Source organism: Calonectris borealis, chromosome 8 (genome assembly GCF_964195595.1).
Source record: "Calonectris borealis chromosome 8, bCalBor7.hap1.2, whole genome shotgun sequence".
Classification (NCBI taxonomy): domain Eukaryota; kingdom Metazoa; phylum Chordata; class Aves; order Procellariiformes; family Procellariidae; genus Calonectris; species Calonectris borealis.
Genome location: NC_134319.1, coordinates 31,861,621 through 31,881,419, shown reverse-complemented (window position 1 = coordinate 31,881,419; position 19,799 = coordinate 31,861,621). Strand labels below are relative to the sequence as shown.

The window sequence follows — 19,799 nt, the reverse complement described above, 5'->3', positions numbered from 1 at the left end:
GAGATTTACAGGGCCGGGGAGCTAAAGCTGCCGTGCACGCAGGAAAAAGAGAGTCCAGTAAATAGACTTTCCGTAATCCTGTTTGGTGCAGTCCCAATCCTCCCGGCCCCAGCTCTCCCGGGCTGTCCCCCCCCCAGCACCTGGGGAGCCCCGCTGCGGGGCACAAAGGGGCCGTTGCAGGCAGCAGTGCAGGCAGCAGTGCAGGCAGCAGTGCAGGCAGGAGGCTGCTGCAGGGCTCAGTGCTGCCCGGGGCAGTGTCCCCCACACCGTCGCCCCCCTGGGATGGTGACTTTGGGGCAGGCCCCCACCCGAGCCCTAGCAAGCCCACAGCAAACTGTGCCATGGGCACACTCACGGGTGGGACGGGCTGTCCCGGGGGGGCCCCACTCCAAGCCCCCCAAGGTGCCCTCCCCAGCGGGGGTTACCCCTTCCCAGCACTGCCGCAAGCCCGGGCGTCCCTGGGGCTAATTACCCAAATGGCCGCAGGCTGGCGCGAGGCGGCCGCTATTCCCTAATACAATTTACCCTCAAGTGCAATTTAATTTTCCGCGAGGCCGGTGGCCGGCCCCCCGCACACCCAGCCGCCTTCCCACCCCTTCGGCACTCGTTCCCTCCCGCCTCGCCCCTCTTCCCTTTCCCTCCTCGGTGCAGGCAAGAGCCTTTCTCCACCGGCATCCCCCCTCCGCCTGCCTTCGGGCCATAAAATCACCGGGGGTTCGCTTAACGTCGATTAATTTTCAATTACAATTAGCAACGCCCCGTTCGGCAGTGCCTGCAAGGGGAGAGGCTTTCTCCGGCCACTGGTGAGTACCCGGGTCTTGTCCTCGCTTGTCCAGGCCACCCCTGGCAATTGGGGTGTATGTGGGATGGGGTCACGGGTAATTATTGGGGTAATTAAGAAGTGGGGAGCGGTGGGGGCTGCTGGCGGGCTGCGCACATGGAGGCTCGGGGTGTCGCGGCCGGCGCTGCCCAGAGGAGAGGTGGCCCCATGCCAAAGGGTGGCTATGGCAGCTTTGGCCCCATAAGGATGTCCCCAGCTTGAGCTGGGGGAGCTGGTTTTGTCACGTGAGGGGACTCTGGCAGCTGGCCTGAGACCTGGCAAACTCGCTGCATGGGTGGTATGAAGCCCTGCTGTCGGCTGAGCTCCCCTGCACCTCCAAGCCCACTCAGGCTTTGCTGATGGAGGACACGGCTGCGCTCACACCCCTGCAGGCACGGGCCAGGCGTTTCCTTGCACCCCCAATTCCGCCTTGAAACACCCCCGTTGCTCCTGGCAATGATGCACCCATGTCCCCATCGGTGACACACTGCCCTCGGTGTCCCCAGTTCCCCTGTGCCCGGGGCGGGGGCACACGCGGGGAGGCTGGGTCTGCGTTTTGGCGAAGGCTCTAGGGTTTACCTGCTTTTTTATTATTAATTAATACCGGCAGGGAAGGTGCGGGAGCACCGTCCCCACTCGTCTGCGGGTTTTGCGTCATCGCGTCACGCTGCTGGTGTCCTCATCCGGCTGCAGGGCCAGAGGGGGTTCAGGTGATGGGGAGGAGGGAGCGGGGTATCTGTGCAGGGCCAGAGCCCCCCCAAAATTGCCCTGGAAATACAACCCTCTGAAAATTGTGACATTTGCCCTTTTGCAGGCTGGTGACCACTGGTCCTTAGCCCTGGTTTAGTTTTGGGAGGAGGAGAAAGCCTGGGGGGGGATTTCACACCCGTCACATGTAACCCCCCCTCCTCGGGCACCGCCAGGACCCGGCAGCATCTTGGGGGGCACAAAGGGGGTTTGCTGGGCCAGTAGCTCGTGCCCATCTCGACCACCGTCTCCCCCCTGCACTCCAGGGTACCAGGGTGTGCTGGGGAAAACAAACCCAAAAGAGACCAAAAAAAAAAACCCCCAAAAGACCAAAAACCCACCAACGCGAGGAACAGATGGACAGCAGGGAGGATGCAGGGGGAGAAAGCAATACTGCAACAGTGGGGAGGGGATGAAGGCTCTACTGGGAAGATGTGGCGACCCGAGAGCGAGTGGGGAAGAAGATGCTGGTGGGGTTTTTTTTTTTTAGCCTCAGCAGGATGCTCCCCCGAGGCAAAGGCTCGGCGCTGCCTGACTCCTGTTGCCCACTGCCATGAGTGATCCGGAGCGGGGCAGAGGGGGCTGGATCAATCTGGCAAAGCAGAAAAATGAATGAAAATTGAATTCCCCAAGGAGAAGGGGGTGGGGAGAGCTGTTAGCCCGGCTGAGAGATAAATCAGAGCGAGCCGGAGAGGGGAGACTGAGATGACTCCCGGCAGCGGTGGAATAATTAGGGAAATAGGTTGGAAATGCAAAGTGGTGGGACAGGGAGGCCATGGGGCGGTGTCCGTCTGTCCACCTGTCCGGCTAAACTTCTCCCATAAATCTGCCTTAGGGACCTCCTTTTCTGCGTCCCAGGGCTGGGAGTTATGCTCCGGCGCTGCCGGCCGGCTGGGGACCGTGCGGGGGGACGGCGGCCGCTGCCCCAAGGGGCTGGGGAGCGCAGGTGGCCAGGGGCGGCGGGGGCCTGGATGCGCTTAATGCACTTAAGAGCCAGCGCTTGATTTAGGGGAGAAGGGGAGGGAGGGGGTGGGAGGGGATGGGATTCACCTCCCCCGTGGTGGGAAGCTGATTTCGGGGCTCGGTGGACCGCAGTGGGGGGGGTGTCACTGCTGCAATGAGTGCACACTGGTCTCTGCCCAGTGATGTGAGATGAGCCGGCCAGGGTTTTGCTGGTAAAATGAAGCTTTGGGGTTAAAAACCAGCAGCTCATTGAAAAGCTGTCATTTTTTCCTAAGGGACCATCGGGCTTAATACATTTCTTAGGTGTTATTACTTTTATTTTTAAACAACATTTTTTTTCCCATTGCTGGTATGTCCCAGCCACATATTTCCTGAGGGGCCGGTTCAGGTTTTTTTCGGGTGGGAAAAGCCTCTTCCTAGTTTGCATTTCAGTGTGGAAATGAAGGCACGGAAAGGGCACACGTGAGCCGAGGGTGGCCACGCTCTTGGCTGGGCTGAGCATCCTTCCCTCCCCTCCCAGCGCTGCCGTGAGTGCCACCTCGGAGGTTTCACCCCGCTCGGGCGGGCTCAGCACTCTAAGCCCCCGTTAGCTGGGCAGAGCAGGACGTCACAGCACATCGGGGCCGTTCGGCACCATCATCCCCGAGCCGGTGACGCAATGAGCATCAAGGAGGGCGACGCTCGAGGCACCCACTCTGCCTAACTTCAGCTGCGTTTCGGTGAGCTTCCTCACTCGGCCCTTTGCTGCTTCTCGACACATCGGTTTTCCTCCTGTGCCATAGGCTGGGTTTCCCCAGGGTTTTCCCTCGGCAAAGCTCTGTGGGGATCCTTCTGGAAGCCGTAGTCACGCCGAGCCCTTTGCCCTGTGACTTTGGCATCGCCACCCTTGTGCCACGGCAGCCGGTGGGCTGTCAGGCTGGGCATGCTGCAGCTCCGCGGCGTTGGGTTGGCTCTTTCCGTGACGCGATGTGTCCCTGGGGGAGCTGCTGCTGGGACGGGCCCCGGGGCACGTCACAGCGCCCTGTCAGAGCAGAGCTTGCCGTGGTCATGCCCGGCGCTGGGGCTGCCCATGGCGGCTACCAGCCACTGGGAAATAACTCCGGTTGGCGTGGCGGCAAGGGGATGGCGATGTGCCGGTGTCCACCGGAGCCGGGGAAGGTGCCCACCCAGCCAAGCCCCCGATCCCGGCGGCAGGAGGGACAGGGCTGGGGCTGTGTGCCCGAACCGGGGACTGCCACCCCCTCCCAGCGAGTGGGTGGAGGTCCCTGAGCCCCGACGGCAGAGACTGGGGCTTTTGGCTCTTTGCTCTCTCCCACCGATGGCACCCTCGGACAGAGCTCCCTGGCATCGAACAGCGCCCCCGGTCGCGACAGCACTATGTCGCGATAGGACTATGTCGCGACAGCGCCCGACGCTGCGGGCCGGGCCTGGCCCCCGGTGCGCTTCGCGGCCGCGGGGCGCTCCTAGCCCCCGCCCCTTCCCCGCAGGCCCCGCCTCCGGCCCGCAAGCCCCGCCTCCCCCACATCAGGCCCCGCCCCCGCCGGCGCGGGGCGGGCGGCGATTGGCGGCGGGAGACCCGGCCCGCCCCCGCCCCCCTGCGGGCGGTGACGTCAGGCGCGCTCCCCGCAGGGTGAATGAATGGGAGGCGGGCGGCGCTGGCGGGCACAGCTGCGGCGCCGCGCCCGGGCCGGCACCGGCACCGGCACCGGCACCGCCCGCGGGACCCGGCGCTGCCTCCCGCCGCGGGGCTCCGCCGGCCCGGGCCGCATCTCTCCCTCCCCTCTTCTCTCCCCTCCGCCGCCCCCGGGCCAATAAAATGATGCAAAGCTCCGCGCTCGCTGCCGAAGGGGCTGTCAAGGGGCTTCCCGAGATCCTCGGTGTGCCGGTGCAACGTAAGGACGCTTTTCTCTTCTCCCTCCTTCGCTCCCTGCCGCAAAGGCGGCCCCGGGCCGGCGGGGCAGGGCGGGCAGGGGCTGGCGGGGCAGCGCCCTGCGGGCTGGGCAGGTGCCTCCCGCTCCCGCCCGGGCGTAATTTTTCTATCCCCCTCTTTATTTTTCCCCCGCGGTAATAGACGTGAAAATTAGGAGCGAGCGGAAGGGAGAGCGGTGCCCCGGGGCGGGCGGGCAGCGGCGGGAGCCGTGCGGAGCCATGCGGGCCCAGCCCCGACGGGGAGGTCGGCGCGGCCGCGGCTCCGGCTCTGCGTGTGCAAGTGTACATGTGTGTGCAAGTGCGTGTGCGTGTGTGTGGTGCCCCGGTCCCCGCCCGCCCCCGCGCACCCCCGGCCCGCAGCGCACGATCCCCTGCTTATATCGTTTATCGCGACAGGCAGCGCCTCACGGGCGAACGGCGGCGGTGGGAAGGGACCCACGGGCGTGCGTGCGTGCGTGTTACCGGGACGGGGAGCCCGGCTTGGCTCGGAGCGATGCCGCCGTGTCTGCGTCTATCCAAAAATCACCTGTATCTATATGCGCACATATATGCTCTGTAGCTACAGGTAGCGTGTTTGTGTGAAAGCACATGCTCGCGCGTGCTGTGGAGGTGTGTATAAGCACGTCTGGAGGGTGCATGCACCCACGTATGTGTGGATGTGTCTGGACCCCACGGGTGTCTGGACCCGAGCGTGTTTCAGCGGGACGCACACGCCGGCAGCCGGTTGTGAGCCGTAGGGGCCGTCAGCCTCCCCGTTTCTATAGGGCCGAGCCCTACGCGGGGGGAGCCCGTGTGCACGCACACCCCTATGGATGTGCGGAGCCAGTGCGGGGGCGGCCGTGCCCCGGTGCGCCCCCGGCCCGGCCCCGGGGCTGCTCGGCCGGGGGGCCCGGACTGGAGCTGCGCGTGTATTATTATTATTATTATTATTATTATTATTATTATTATTAATTTTCTTCCTTCCTTGGCAAACGGTTTCCGAGAACGGGGGCGTCCCTGCGATGCTCTGCCCTCCCCCCCCGGCCCCGGGGCACCCAGAAAGTTGAGGGGAGGGAGCCCCGCTGGGGGGGGGGGGGCGAGACGGGCCCGAGCCCCGGGAGATCCCGGCCGGGGCGGGCAGCTGTGCTGGGAGGCCTGGCCGCATTTCGGGGGACACACACGGGTAGGGGGGTGTGCGGACCCCGGCCACCTGCCCGCTCCAGGCCGGGCTTTGCCCCCCCCCCCGCTCGCCGCTGCCCCCCGGAGCTTCCCCTCGCCTTTCCGTGCCCCGCACCGGTCCCCGGCCCCCCCGGACGGCTGTAATTCGTTTTCCGTGGGTGTTTCCTCGGGGAGTGAAGCGGGTGCCCCTGCCCGTTGCTGCCCGGGGCGGCCGGTCCCCATCCTGCTTTGGGGGGACTGTCCCCGTTATCCCCCGTTTCGGTCCGGTTGCCCGGCCCCGGGGGGTGCAGGCGGGCACGTTTCACCGTATTTTACCGCAGCAGAGGGGAAGAATAATCCCCGGCAGGAGCGTTCAGGGATGTCGAGGGTCCATCGCACGGCCGAATCCCGACCGTCCCCCTGCGACCAAATAACGCCTCCGGTTCCCAGCCGCAGGGTCACTTTTATGGCCCCGAAGCCCCACTGGTTTAAGGAGAAATTAGGTGCCTAAATCACCCCGGAGCAGCGATCGCCCGAGCAAAACTCCCTGGTTTGGCCCTCCTGGGTGCCACCAAGCTCTCTTGCCGGTGACATTGCCATTTCTGTACTAATTGACGCATATCAGGAATTATCAGGAAATAATCCAACGAGATACCATTATTATTATTTATTTAAGCACACACAAAAAAAAATTAGTGGCAGGAACAAAATACGTGAGGGTGGGCTGCTATGAAAGTTTCCATCGCTGCTGCTCCGGCACCGAGCCCTGCGGCCACTGCGAGCCACCGGCCACCGGCTTTCATGGCGTTACACAGTCTGGGGCCTGATCCTGCACCGGTGACACGTGTGCGGGGCTCCCCGGGGCGAAGGGGTATTGCCCCCGGGCAGGGGAATACCTTCCCAAGGGGAATTCAGCCCCGTTGCCTGCGCCGGGGTCACCCCCCAGCAGCACCTCGATATTTCATCCTGTGTGCGATGAAAATACTTGACCTTTTCATTTCTAATCACTATTAAATCGCAGGTTTTCCTCTCTATTTAACCACTGCCCAGACTCCTTATTTTAGCAGGGACTGTGTCTTACAGCATCCACTTCAGCAAGATTTTTGGGGAGCCGAGTCTGGGGGGGAATCTCCCCCTGACAGCTCCAGCTTTGCAGACGGGATTGTTAACAACTATAATTCCCAATATTATTTATGAATATTGTTTTGCAAATCTCACCGAAGTAAAAACTCTGCCAAAGCCGGTGGGAATCGTGCCCGGGTGCCGCCAGCCTCCGGCCAAGGGGCTGCGGGGGGGGATTGATTAATCGCCGCTGGGAAAGTCGTTTGCACGCTGCAGAGAAATGAATTGGAGGTTGGGTTTTTTTGGTTTTTTTTTTTTTTTTTTTTTTTGCATGTGAAGGAATGAGGTTTCCTCCCCGCAGAAAGTCTTTTTAAGGAGTCCCCGACTTGGTGTTTTCCTTGGGGACGGGTGTTCGGTGCAGGCTCCGGTACCGAAGGACCGGACCGCCTTTGTGCTCCGGTTTTCCACCCGCATTGCCGTGGCACCCATTCTGCAGCACCCTTCCTCTCCGCGGGTGATAATCCCTTCCCCTCAAAAGTAAAAAAAACCAAACCCAAACAACCCCAAAAGAAGAGGGCGGTTTGCCAGCTCGGTGCTCGGCGTGGTGCGGTGCCGGCGGGACTGGGGTGCGGGGTCCCCAAACGCTGCCCCCGCATCGCCTCCGCCCTCGGGTTTGGAGATTTTTTGCCGGCGGAGGGGATTTCTGAGGCCACCCCGCGAGTTTGTTTCGTTTCCATCGTTATTTCTTGCTTTTCCGTCGGGGAGAGATAGGGATGGAAAGATGGACCCGCCGCTAATAAATCACGGTAACGGCGGCCGCGCGTGGGGACAGAGCTCAGCATACCTTGACAGGCCATCACTCGGGTGCCCCGGTGCGTGGGAGGGTGCTGCGGGGGGGGCGGGATTGCAAAGCTGGCTATGGATTTTAATGGGATACGGCCAAATCCTGCCCGGGCAGCCGGCGGCGCGAGGCAGGGATGCTGTGCGGTCCCCCTCCCGGGCACATCACCCCGGGGCGGGGGGTGACCCCCAGTCTTACCCCCCCGGGGAGCGGTTTGCGTTGAGGTTGCTGCATCCCCGGGGTGGTCCCCAGGTCCCCGGGGTGGAGAGGAGGGGGCCGTGGGGCTGTGTCCCCCCCCCGCCCCTGGTCTGCCTGCCGGAGCATCCATCAAACCTCCCTGCGCACAGAGCCAGCCCTGAGATGCTGGTGGGCAACGACAGCAATGGAGCGCATCATGCCATTAACATTATTCCTATTATATCAAATAATTTAGTTAAAACAAGCGAAATAAATGCGAGGCTTTCCACAGGCAAGGAGGCAGCGTGGATCTGACCCCGGCGCAGCCGCCTCCGTTGCAAAGCACAAAGCAGAGTGCAGGGGGTTGTATTTAAGATATTTTCTCTCTGTGTGTGCCGGGCAAACCAGTGGGTTGACTGGGACACCTCCTGGTGCCCTGGCAGCTCCCCCTTTTATTATTATTTTTATTATTATTATTATTATTATTATGCACAGGGGAGAGCAGCCAAGTCGATGCGAGTTCTGCACATCCGTGTGTGCACACACAGACCTGCGTGCATTTGGTTGGTGCCGTACATCTACGGACCGATCGGGAGGAAAAAATAGGTCTCTTGTTAAAAAGAAAAAATTTGCTCTGGAAATTTGGAGGAAGATATTGTATTATCTGCTGCAGTTGTTTGCTTGTTGAAATTAAGCTGTGCTGCTGCCTTTCAGACCGAGAAAGCTGTGTTAGCTTGTGAGTATGTATATATACATGTGAGTATGTGTATATATACGTATTTATATAAATAACCATTTGTATATAAAACATGTTTCATAAACGTGCATACATGGTTATGAAATAAATGAGAACGATTTACTTGGCAATACCACCAAATGTACCTCCTCTGGGGGTTGATGCCGTGCTGCCTGCCATCGTCCGTGCCAACGGCGTTCACGTTGCTCTGAAATAGGTTTAAAAAATGAAATGTGGAAAATGTGGCTAGTGCCGACCTGCAACCGCGGTGCTGTTCTCAGCAGCGCTCGGGGGGAGCAGAGAACCCAGGTGTTTTCAGAGCGAGAAGGAGAAGAGGGACCTATGGAAGCTGTAGATACTTTTTTTTTTTTTTATATTTATTTATTCTACTGTTGTTAATGCGACACAGGCTTAAATGCCAGCAATAAATATGGTCTGAAGGGCACTGGGATTGTAGCTATCTAACCCTGTGAATGATAAAATAAGCTGCCTTCACTTGAGATATGTGTCAGTACCCCGAAGTATTTTTAAATAATGTTGTTGAAGGCTGTTAACAATACGATTTTCTCCTGTGCTCTTTTCCTCTTTTCCCCCCTTTCTTTCCTCTTCCCCCCCCGTTCTTTCCTCTTTTCTCCCCTCTTTCTTTCCTCTCTCCCCCCTCTTTCTTTCCTCTCTCCCCCCTCTTTCTTTCCTCTCTCCCCCCTCTTTCTTTCCTCTCTCCCCCCTCTTTCTTTCCTCTCTCCCCCCTCTTTCTTTCCTCTCTCCCCCCTCTTTCTTTCCTCTCTCCCCCCTCTTTCTTTCCTCTTTTCCCCCTTTCTTTCCTCTTTTCCCCCTTTCTTTCCTCTTTTCCCCCTTTCTTTCCTCTTTTTCCCCTTTCCTCCCTTTTCTTTTTCCCCTTCTTTCTTTCCTCTTTTCCCCCTTTCCTCCCTTTTCTTTTTCCCCTTCTTTCTTTCCTCTTTTTCTCCTTTCTTCCCTTTTCTTTTTCCCCTTCTTTCTTTCCGCTTTTTCCCGTTTCCTCCCTTTTCTTTTTCACCTTCTTTCTTTCCCCTTTTTCCCGTTTCCTCCCTTTTCTTTTCCCCTCCTTTCTTTCCTCTTTTTGCCCTTTCTTCCCTTTTCTTTTTCCCCTTCTTTCTTTCCTCTTTTTCCCCTTTCCTCCCTTTTCCTCTTTTTCCCCTTTCCTCCCTTTTTCCATTTAATTCCTTTCTCCTCTTCTCTCCCCCTTTTTCCTTTTTCCTTTTTCCTTTTTCCTTTTTCCTTTTTCCTTTTTCCTTTTTCCTTTTTCCTTTTTCCTTTTTCCTTTTTCCTTTTTCCCTTTTCCCTTTTCCCTTTTCCTTTTTCCTTTTTCCTTTTTTTTCCCTTTTCCTTTTTCCTTTTTTTTCCCTTTTCCTTTTTCCTTTTTTTTCCCTTTTCCTTTTTCCTTTTTTTTCCTTTTTCCTTTTTCCTTTTTTTCCTTTTTCCTTTTTCCTTTTTTCCTTTTTCCTTTTTCCTTTTTTTCCTTTTTCCTTTTTCCTTTTTTTCTTTTTTTTCTTTTTCATTTTTCTTTTTTCCTTTTTCCTCCTTTTTTTTCCCCCTCCCAGTAGCACCCAGCCCAGGGTACAGGGGGTTCCCCTCTCTCCCCATCACCGAACCCCCCCAGGCACTCCCCATGCCGGGGCAGGGCAGCTCCTGGTCCCCTCGGAGCGGGCGGCATCGCTGGGCGGTGTGGGGGGATCGGGGCTTGGAGGAATCAGGGCCCGGGGGGATGGGGGCCCCGGGGGGATCGGGGCCCGGGCACAGGGGCAGCGGGGGGGCAGGTTCCTCCCATCCTCCCTGTCCCTTGCCCCTCGCAGCCCGGCTGTGCCGAGCCATGGGTGCGGGGCTTATTTTACCGCGGGTTGGTAAAGGAGCCCCCCAGCTCGGCCGCTCCGGCCGGGGAGAGCAGAGCCCTCCTGAGCCTCCCCAGCACTTGTAGCAGCATAAAAAAAAATAATCACAACCCCCCGCACCCTGCTATTTACTGTCAGCCGCCGGAGAGGCAGGCAGCCCTTATGCATAAACATCTCTCCTGCTCTTATGCTCCAGCTACGGGCATGGTTGGTTTTTTTTTTTTCCCCCTAAAATCAATCTTCTTTCATGCGTGCGTGTCAGCATGATGTGCCTGGCTTTTACCGGGCAATCTTCTCCTGCAGACTTTTACAGCACTTCCCGTTTATTCTGAACTATAGGCAGAGAGAGAGAGAGATAAATATCCAGCTCTCCAGATCTATAGAAGCTGTCCACCTATAGGCATCATTGTATAGCAGTCTGGATGGCCGGGTATGCATCTTGCCTTAGGAAAAGCCCTCCTTCTCCAAGCACCCTCCCACAGCGTGGGTGCTGCAGGGGGGGACTGGATGGGGCTGGACCCGCTATCCCTGGTTACTGCCGCTCTGCTCCAGCGTGGCCTTGCTTCAGCCCACGTTTTCCAGCCGTTTCCAGTGACAGGGATCTGTCACATCCCCGCTGGGTGGGAGAACGCGGGCAGAAACCCGCTGCTCCCGTCACAGGAAAACCGGGGTCCAAAGGGGTGTTGGACCACGGGGGATGCAAAGTCACCCGGTGCCCTGGCACTGCAGGGAGAGGGGCATGGGGCAACTGCTGGTGGGGCCAGTGTGGCCGGCACGGGTGGCTCGTGGTCCTCGGGGCGCAGCGGGAGCAGAGGGGAAGAGACGTTTGCCCATGTTGAGAAAGCCTCCGTGGGTGGGGTGGAGGTGGTTGGTGTCCTGCACCCCTGGGTCACAGCTGGGACCCCACGGGTGAACCCCTGCATCACCCCGGCAGCCTGGTCCTTGGGGGACGGGGGGGTGACCGCGGGGAGCAACAAGCCATGTCCCTGGGCAGGGGTTGTAGGATGCCACCCCAGTGAGAGGCAGGCGGGGAAACGGGTGGCAGGGAGCAGGACATGGCCTGAAAAATGGGGTGCAGAAGGGAAAAGCATCACATGCGTGTGTCTGTGCATGGAGGAGCCGGCGGGGCCGTGGGCTTCCCTATCCCAGAGGATTTCAGTGAAGGTTTGCAAAAGGAGATATGCCGGGACAGCGGCAAGGCGAGGGGTGACAACTCATCACCCCGCAAAGCACCGGCACGTGCCAACGTGGGGCTTTGCCAGCCTTGCCGGGCGGGTGGGAGCACCCCGGGGGCTGCGGTGGCTGACGCTGCTCTTGTCTCCATCTCTTCCCCCCCCCCGCCCAGAGATCCCCCAGTGCGCCGGCTGCAACCAGCACATCCTGGACAAGTTCATCCTCAAGGTCCTGGACCGGCACTGGCACAGCTCCTGCCTCAAGTGTGCCGACTGCCAGATGCAACTGGCCGACCGCTGCTTCTCCCGGGCCGGCAGCGTCTACTGCAAGGAGGACTTCTTCAAGTGAGTACCATTCGACCCCCGAAAGCGGCGTCTCCCCCTCCTGCAAAGCGGGCAAACATACAACCTATTTTTAAGCGTATTTTCTCCAAAATCTTTATCTTTCTTTTTTTTTTTTTGTTGTTGTGGAAATAAAGAAATTTTTGGTGCTTTACAGCTGCCGCAGGCTGGATGCTAGGGATTTAACCTCCTGTTTGTTGGGATTTAACCTCCCGAAAGCCCCAAATCTCCCTGATGCTCCCGTCCCTCCCCTGTGCGGGTTCCAACCCCCCGGGGAAGGCGAGCCGCGGCGGCCCCGGCCCCGCTCGGAGCTGGAGGGCAGGAGAAACCCGGGCACGGCGGCTGCCGCGCTGCCCGTCCTGCCCAGCCCCTCGCCCGCCGGGCTGCGCTGAGGCCGTTTCTCTCCCTTCGTCTTTTTGCCTTTTTTTTCCCCTTCTTTTTATCTTCACCCCCCCCCCCTTCTTTTTACCTGTTTTTCCCCCCCCTTTTTGTATCCCCCCCCTTTTTGTCTTTTTTCCCCCCTTTTTATCTTCCCCCCCCTTTTGTCTTTTTTCCTCCCTCTTTTTGTCTTTTCCCCACCCCCTTTTTACCTCCCCCCCCCCTTTATACCTCCCCCCCCCTTTTTACCTCCCCCCCCCTTTTTACCTCCCCCCCTTTTTACCTTTCCCCCTCCTCTTTTTACCTCTTCCCCCCTCCCTTTTTCACTTTTTTTCCCCTTCTTTTTTTTTTTTTAACCCTTTTTTTGCTCCTGGTACACACCTCATTCGATGTCGTTGGCAGCTGCCCCTGAGCTGTGCCATGCCCCAGCCTTGGCGTTTCCCCCTCCCGCCGGACAGGCCAACCCCTTTCCCGTTAAAAATGGACTTTTCAGCTTTTTCAGGACTTTTTAGTCCCTGACTGCTGGCAAAATCTGGGAGCTTTCCCAAGGGATGGCAGAGGGTATCGCACCGGGGCCGGGCGCAGCTCTGCCGGCGGTGAATTGTGGTGAAGTGGAGGGGTGCTGCTTTACACCTCCTGCGGGGAGAAGGGGCCGGATCCTGGCCAGCAGATGCCTTTTGCTGCCTGGGTGCAGGTGATGGGGCCCGGCCAAAAAGGACCTGCTGCACCTCGGGGACCTGGACCGCCTCCCCACGCCATCATCTCCCGCGCATCCCCGGCCGCGCCGGCTCTCCCCATCACCCCCTGTCGCTGGCCGGTTAAACCAACCCATGGCGATTACACCCCGTGTTAATCCCTGGGCAGGACTTTCCCTGCCTGCCCATCCCCGGGCTCTCAGGCCTCCTACGTCCCCCCCCCGTGAGCCATCAGGGCCAAAGACGCATCTTGAATTTCTCCTTCCCAGCTGGGGAGCGTGCAACGGTCAAAGCAGCCGCTACAGCCTGGGTAATAACACTTCACTTCTGATATTTTCCAGCCTATTAATCTCCAAGTCATTTAAATAGTCACCCAAAAGGTGTAGGTAATCAATGTTAATTAGAGTTGAAAGATCAGCGACTTTCTTAGATGAGGTCCTGCCTGGATTATTTGGTGCCAATCAATAGCATCTCGGCGCTCGCTCAGGCTCTCGCCTCACCTTTATTTCAACCGCTCATTGATTTTGGGGTAGGTAACCGGCAGAGGACGCGAGGATTTAAGGCCAACTTCAGAGGCAGGTTTGCAATTCAGGAGCCGCTTCCAAAAAGACCAGATTTTTTGATTTTCATCTTTTTTTCCCCTCCCCTGAATTGCAGCTCTTGGGCTCCGGCTGCCAGCAGCTCTGTCCTGGGTCCGGCCGTCCCCAGGTGGTGCGGGAACTCCCTGGGATGCTGCGGGGGGGTGTGAAAATGGCTTTAATAGTGTTATGTGAGGGGGGGTGGATGGGCAGAGGGAGGATGGGGGCTGCAGTGCCTGCACCGGCTCAGCCTTGGGCACAGAAAAGCATCGTCTGTCTGTCTGTCTGTCCTATCCCTCTGTACATCCCTCCGTCCCTCCCTCCATCCCCTCCATCCCCTCCATCCCCTCCATCCCCTCCATCCCCTCCATCCCCTCCATCCCCCCCATCCCTTCATCCCTCCCTCCCTCCCTCCCTCCCTCCATCCCTCCCTCCCTCTCTACATCTCCTATTCCTCCCTCTCCCATCCCTCCCTCCCTCCCAGCCTCCCCCTCCCACCCTCCCTCCCAGCCGATGTCCGGGGACTCTCCCTTTAGGGTACAAGCCCAGAAAATGAGACAAAACAGTTTTTCCCTTCTCGCCTTCTGCTTCCCAACACCCCTTTGGGCAGCTGCCGAATTTGTCACTCATGCCCAGTGCCCGCTGTCCGCCAGGTGACACCTGCGTGACTTGGGGACAGCCTCAGGCACCCAGCTTTGGTGGCCGTGCCCCAGCTCTCCGGGATGGCATGAGGGCACGGGTGGCCGCGGGGCTCACGGGGTGATTTTTGCATGATTGGAGGGGGGGCAGCGAGAGGTGCCCGGGGTGGCTGTACCCCCTGGGCACCCCCGAATGCCACCGCCTGCCCCTGCAGCCTTGGGGCTGGGGGCCAAAGGGCTTGGGTTTTCCTGGGCTGCCTCCTTGGAAGCAGATGGGGCTGTTTAAGGCGCAGGGGACAGAGTTATTCGGGTGGCTTTGCTGCCTGGGCTGCTGCTGCAACGCCAGGACGGCTGCGTGGGGTCCCCGGCGCCCCACTGATGGGCTGTTTAGGGGTGCTGGGAGAGCCATGTCCTTGTCCCATTCTTGCATGCTCCTTCCACACTGCTTGCACCACTCTTGCATGCTCCTTGCATGCCGCTTCCACATTTCTCGCATGCTCCTTGCACGCTTGCTGGTTTAGGGGAGACCCAGCAGAGCCCTCCTGGTGCCGGTGGGAGGTGGGGATCTGCCCCATGTCAATCCCAAAGCCCACAGCATCTGTTGCTGAAAACACCAGTGGAATGTCCACTCATTTTTGACTTTCTCCTGTGCTGCCACCACCTCGTGGCACGTGTCGCCTTCGCGCCGTTAATTCAGTTTACGCCGGGTGTTAGCCGGCTGGTGTTAGCCTTCATGTCTGCGTAGGGCAACCGCACCCCGCCACGGCCCGGGCTGCACCCACACAGGCGCACCCAGCTCGTGGGGGCACCCGGAGCGATGGGTACCCCAGGCTGTCTGCAGCAGAGTGCCTGCGATCCGCGGGGGCTGCTGGGCGAGGCATACGCTCCTTGCACGCTCCTTGCACGCTCCTTGCACACGTCTTGTGCCATTCTTTTACCTGCTCCTTGCATGTTCCTTGCATGCTCCTGCTGTACTTGTTGCACCATTCTTTCATATTCCTTGCATGCTCCTTGCACACTTCTTGCATGCTCCTTGCATGCACCTTCCACACTTCTTGCACCATTCTTACATGGTCCTTGCATGCTGCTTCTGTACTTCTTGCATGCTCCTTGCACACTTCTTGCATGCTCCTTGTCCCATTCTCGCATGCTCCCTCCACGCTTCTTGTCCCATTCTTGCATGCTCCTTCCACGCTGCTTGCACCATTCTTGCATGCTCCTTGCATGCTGCTTCCACGCTTCTCGCATGCTCCTTGCACACTTCTTGCATGCTCCTTGTCCCATTCTTGCATGCTCCCTCCACGCTTCTTGTCCCATTCTTGCATGCTCCCTCCACGCTTCTTGTCCCATTCTTGCATGCTCCTTCCACGCTGCTTGCACCATTCTTGCATGCTCCTTGCATGCTGCTTCCACGCTTCTCGCATGCTCCTTGCACGCTTCTTACACGCTCCTTGCAGCCCTGCTGGCCGCCTTGGTTGGGCCCACGCCTACCCCAAGCCAGCACACCCAGTGCACCCGTCAGGCTGTCATTACGGTGTAAGAGCCCCATCACTCTGCATTAATCTGGGATTCATCATGCTAGCGGGGCGGCGTAATTAATTTATTTGGTATTAATGTGGATGAAATATGTACTGTCCTTGCAGGGGAAAATCAAGCAGCCTATAAGCATTAGTTAAAAGAACCATTAAAATCAAACCTTCCTCTGCTCCATTAGGCCGGTCTTCCACGCTGAAGAAGATAAACCCCCGCCGTGTGAAGTGTCATGCATAATTAGGTTGATTGCTGGTTTAAACTCTGCCCTGTCTCCTGGTCCCCACCCCATCTCCGGCGAAGCCCACCTCACCGGGGGGCTCAGGGTCACCCGCTTCTCCTTGCAGGCGTTTCGGGACCAAATGCACGGCGTGCCAGCAGGGCATCCCCCCCACCCAGGTGGTCCGCAAAGCCCAGGACTTCGTCTACCACCTCCATTGCTTCGCCTGCATCATCTGCAGCCGGCAGCTGGCCACCGGCGACGAGTTCTACCTGATGGAGGACGGGCGGCTGGTCTGCAAGGAGGACTACGAGACCGCCAAGCAGAACGGTAGGCACCCCGAAAGGGCTAGCAGGCAGGCCATCACAGCGAGGGGTGGCCGTGGGTCATGTCACCGGCGTTGTTCCTGCGGGAAGGGGTCGCTGCGGGCTCTGGTTTTGGGGAGCTTTTCCCCAGCGGCGTGGGCTGGCGGGTTCGGGGTTGCTCACGCTGCTGCGGTGGGGGCTGGGACCGGCTCCTTCGCTTGCAGACGACTCCGAGGCGGGCGCTAAGCGGCCCCGGACCACCATCACGGCCAAGCAGCTGGAGACGCTGAAGAACGCCTACAAAAACTCTCCCAAGCCCGCCCGGCACGTGCGGGAGCAGCTCTCCTCCGAGACGGGGCTCGACATGAGGGTGGTGCAGGTGAGGCCACGGGGACGCCCCTCTCCACCCTGCCCCTGGCAAAGAGGGACTCAGGGGTCCCACTGGGGTGCAGGGGTGCTGGGTTTCAGGGCTGCAGGGGTGCCAGGCTGCAGGGGTGCTGAGTTTCAGGGGTGCTGGGGTGCCATGGTGCAGGGGTGCTGGGTTGCAGGGCTGCCGGGTTGCAGGGCTGCCAGGCTTCAGGGGTTGCAGGAGTGGCAGGGGTATTGGGTGGCATGGGTGCCCGGGAGCTGGGTCGCAGGGATGCTGGGGTGCTGGGTTGCATGGAAGATGGGTTGCAGGGGTGCTGGCATGCAGGGTTACAGAGGTGTTGGGTTGCGTAGGTGTGTAGGAGTTGGGTAGCACAGATGCTGGGTAGCAGGAGTGCTGGCATGCGGGGTTGCGGGCGTGCTGGTGTGCCAGGGTGTGTAGGAGTTGGGTAGCACAGATGCTGGCGTGCTGGGTTGCATGGGTGCTGGCATGTAGGGTTACAGGGTTGCTGGTGTGCCGGAGTGCTGGGGTGCCAGGTTGCTGGCCTGCTGGGATGCATGGGTGCTGGCATGCAGGGTTGCAGGGGCGCTGGGTTGCGTGGGTGCGTAGGAGTTGGGTAGCACAGATGCTGGTGTGCTGGGTCGCATGGGTGCTGGCATGTGGGGTTGCAGGGGTGCTGGGTGGCAGAGGTGCAGAGATGCTGGCATGCTGGGTGTTAGGGGGGCCAGGTGCTGGTGTGCTGGCTTGCGTGGGTGCCGGTATGCTGGGTTGCAGAGGTGCTGGGCCACAGGGGTGCTGGCATGCAGGGGTGCCATTGAGACCCCCCTTTCTCCCCAGGTCTGGTTCCAGAACCGCCGGGCCAAGGAGAAGCGGCTGAAGAAGGACGCGGGGCGGCATCGCTGGGGGCAGTTTTACAAGAGCGTCAAGCGGAGCCGCGGGGGCGGCAAGCTGGAGAAGGAGAGCTCGGCCGAGGACTGCGGCGTCAGCGACAGCGAGCTCAGCTTCCGCGGTGAGCGGGGTGCCGGCGCGGGGCGGGGGGGCCGCGGGGCTCCCCCCTGCGCTGACCCCCCCACCTTGCTCTCCCTCCTCTCCCCGGCAGAAGACCAGATCCTCTCCGAGCTCGGCCACACCAACAGGGTTTACGGCACCGTGGGGGACGTGGCGGGCGGACAGTTGCTGAACGGCAGCTTCTCCATGGAGGGGACGGGACAGTCGTACCAGGACTTGCGGGACGGCAGTCCCTACGGCCTCCCCCAGTCGCCGTCCTCCATCTCCTCCCTGCCGTCCCACCCGCCCTTGCTCAACGGGCTGGACTACGCCATGGACGGCAGCCTGGGGCTGGTGGCCCACGGGGCGCAGGGGGTGAGTCAGACGCTGCGGGCCATGGCCGGGGGGGGCCCCACCTCCGACATCTCCACGGGGAGCAGCGTCGGGTACCCAGACTTTCCCACCAGCCCGGCCTCCTGGCTGGACGACATGGATCACCCCCCTTTCTAAGCGCCGCTCGCCCCCCCTACCCCGGCTCCCCTCGCTCCCCCCCACCCCAGCCAGCAAGCCCAGCACCGAGGGTGCCCGCCGGCGCTTGACCTTTCCAGGATTTCCCATGGGAATCGGCCCCGGAGGGCTGGAGGGAGGAAGGGGCGGCATCGGCGATGGCCGGGGGCGGCTGTGCCCGGGGCGGGGGGGCGGGGGGGCACGGATGCCTTCGGGTGTAAGCACAAGAGAGGTGTCGGCACATGGGACGCCCGGCGAGGACCCCGGCGCAGGGCTGGGGCGCGGCGGGATGTGCGACGGCGTGAGCCGGCGGGAGGGAAGGACAATCAGGGATGTCAGTCCATCCCGGCGCCCGCGCCAGCCCCGCATCGCTCCTGCCGAGCACCGCTGCTATTTTGAAGAGTTATTTTTCGATACGGAGTTGAAACGCAATTCGGCGCTGCCCGGAGCCTCAGCAGAAAGAAAAGTCTATATTGTAGAAGGGTTTATTTTGGCGAGGCCGGGGACTCGGCCAGGCAGGGCCATTGCCCCGCTGCCTGGGGGCGATGCTGCCCGCTCCTGGCACGGTGGGAGCTTACGGTGCATTTATCCCCGGGCATGCAGGAAGGCTTACGGTGCATCACTGCGGGTTTTAACCTGGGTCGCGTGGCGGGGAGGAATTAAAAAAGAAAAAAACCAACAACTCAAAAGCCTGCAGGCTGAGATGCCCAAGGGCCAAGCTGGGCTGTGGCGGGGGCTGGCACGTGGAGAGGAGCCGCCGCAAGTGCCGGGGAAAGGTGGGTGGGAGAGGTGGGGAATGTTTGCTCTGAGGGTACTGCAAAAAATTCCCTTCAAAAGTGGGGGGAAAAAGGGCATTTCATCAGCTGCAGAAGCACCCACGCGGTGGGAACTGGAGGGGACAGGCGGGTGAGACCCCTGCCATCAGCTGCCCACCAGCCTCCGGCGCCGCGGGGCCAACAGAACTGAGGGTGGGTGCAGGCGGCCGGGGAAGACCCGGGTGGTTTTGGCACACCCCGCGAGCCCCGTGGGCTCTGCTCCCGGCCGGGCCCACCCACCACCAGCCCCTTTCTCAAAATTCACATCCCTGGGCTTGTGACGGCCACTTGCCCACGTCCCCCGCCCTCGCCAGGCTGAAGGCATTCAGCCCGATGGATAAAATCCAGCTCCACCCTCGCTGCCCAGGGTGCCCGGCTCTGCTCCGGCCCCAGGGGGATTCCCTGGCCGCGGGGTCCCCGCCATCCCCCCCGGCTCTGGGGTGATGCTGATGATCCCCGGCTGCCCTTCAGGGAGGGCTGGCGGTGGATCCGGTTAGCCGGCTGCTGCCGGAGGCCGGGGGGGGGGCTCTGAAAGCAAAGGGGAAAAAAGAATAAAATTTAAAAAAAAAATGCCATACAAGAAAGCACATCACCGGTTTGTCCCTGTCCCTCCTTGCCCCCCTCCCCGGCTGGGTGTGTTGGTGCTGCAGGAGTTGCCCCAGCTGCACCCATGTGCCCCCCTCCAGCCTTGGGTGCTGCTTTGTGCCAAGCCCCCGGCCCCGCCGGGCACCGCAGGCAGCTGGTGGGGAGGGGGACGGGGGGGGCTGTGCCCGCTGCTCTCCATCCCCCTCCGCCAAGGCCAAACACCCCCCGCTCCCTTCGCTGTGTAAATTTTGTACAGTTCCAGAAAGTGAGAATCTTGTTTCCTGGGGGAAAAAAAAATAAAACCCAACAAAAATAATACTAAAAAAAAAAATTTCAAAGAATAAAACCTTATTTATTGCCATGTCTTTGGGGAGAAAGGACGCCCTCCCCCAATCCTCCCAAA

General features: G+C 60.0%; 1 protein-coding gene across 1 annotated transcript; it reads left to right on the top strand.

Annotated features, from left to right (window-relative positions):
* The first annotated feature begins 4,164 nt into the window (after positions 1–4,164).
* Positions 4,165–17,999, top strand: LHX4 (LIM homeobox 4). Its single transcript, XM_075157072.1, has 6 exons — positions 4,165–4,422; positions 11,623–11,794; positions 15,958–16,160; positions 16,360–16,514; positions 17,340–17,511; positions 17,602–17,999. Exons 1-6 carry the CDS (start codon positions 4,347–4,349, stop codon positions 17,997–17,999), a joined length of 1,176 nt encoding a protein of 391 aa, XP_075013173.1. The 5' UTR covers positions 4,165–4,346.
* The last annotated feature ends 1,800 nt before the right edge of the window (positions 18,000–19,799 follow it).

Coding starts and splice junctions, on each gene's coding strand:
- LHX4 (XM_075157072.1), top strand. CDS start 4,347: ATGATGCAAAGCTCCGCGCTCGCTGCCGAAGGGGCTGTCAAGGGGCTT. Junction 11,795..15,957: donor TGCAAGGAGGACTTCTTCAA/GTGAGTACCATT, acceptor TTCTCCTTGCAG/GCGTTTCGGGACCAAATGCA. Junction 16,515..17,339: donor TCGACATGAGGGTGGTGCAG/GTGAGGCCACGG, acceptor CTTTCTCCCCAG/GTCTGGTTCCAGAACCGCCG.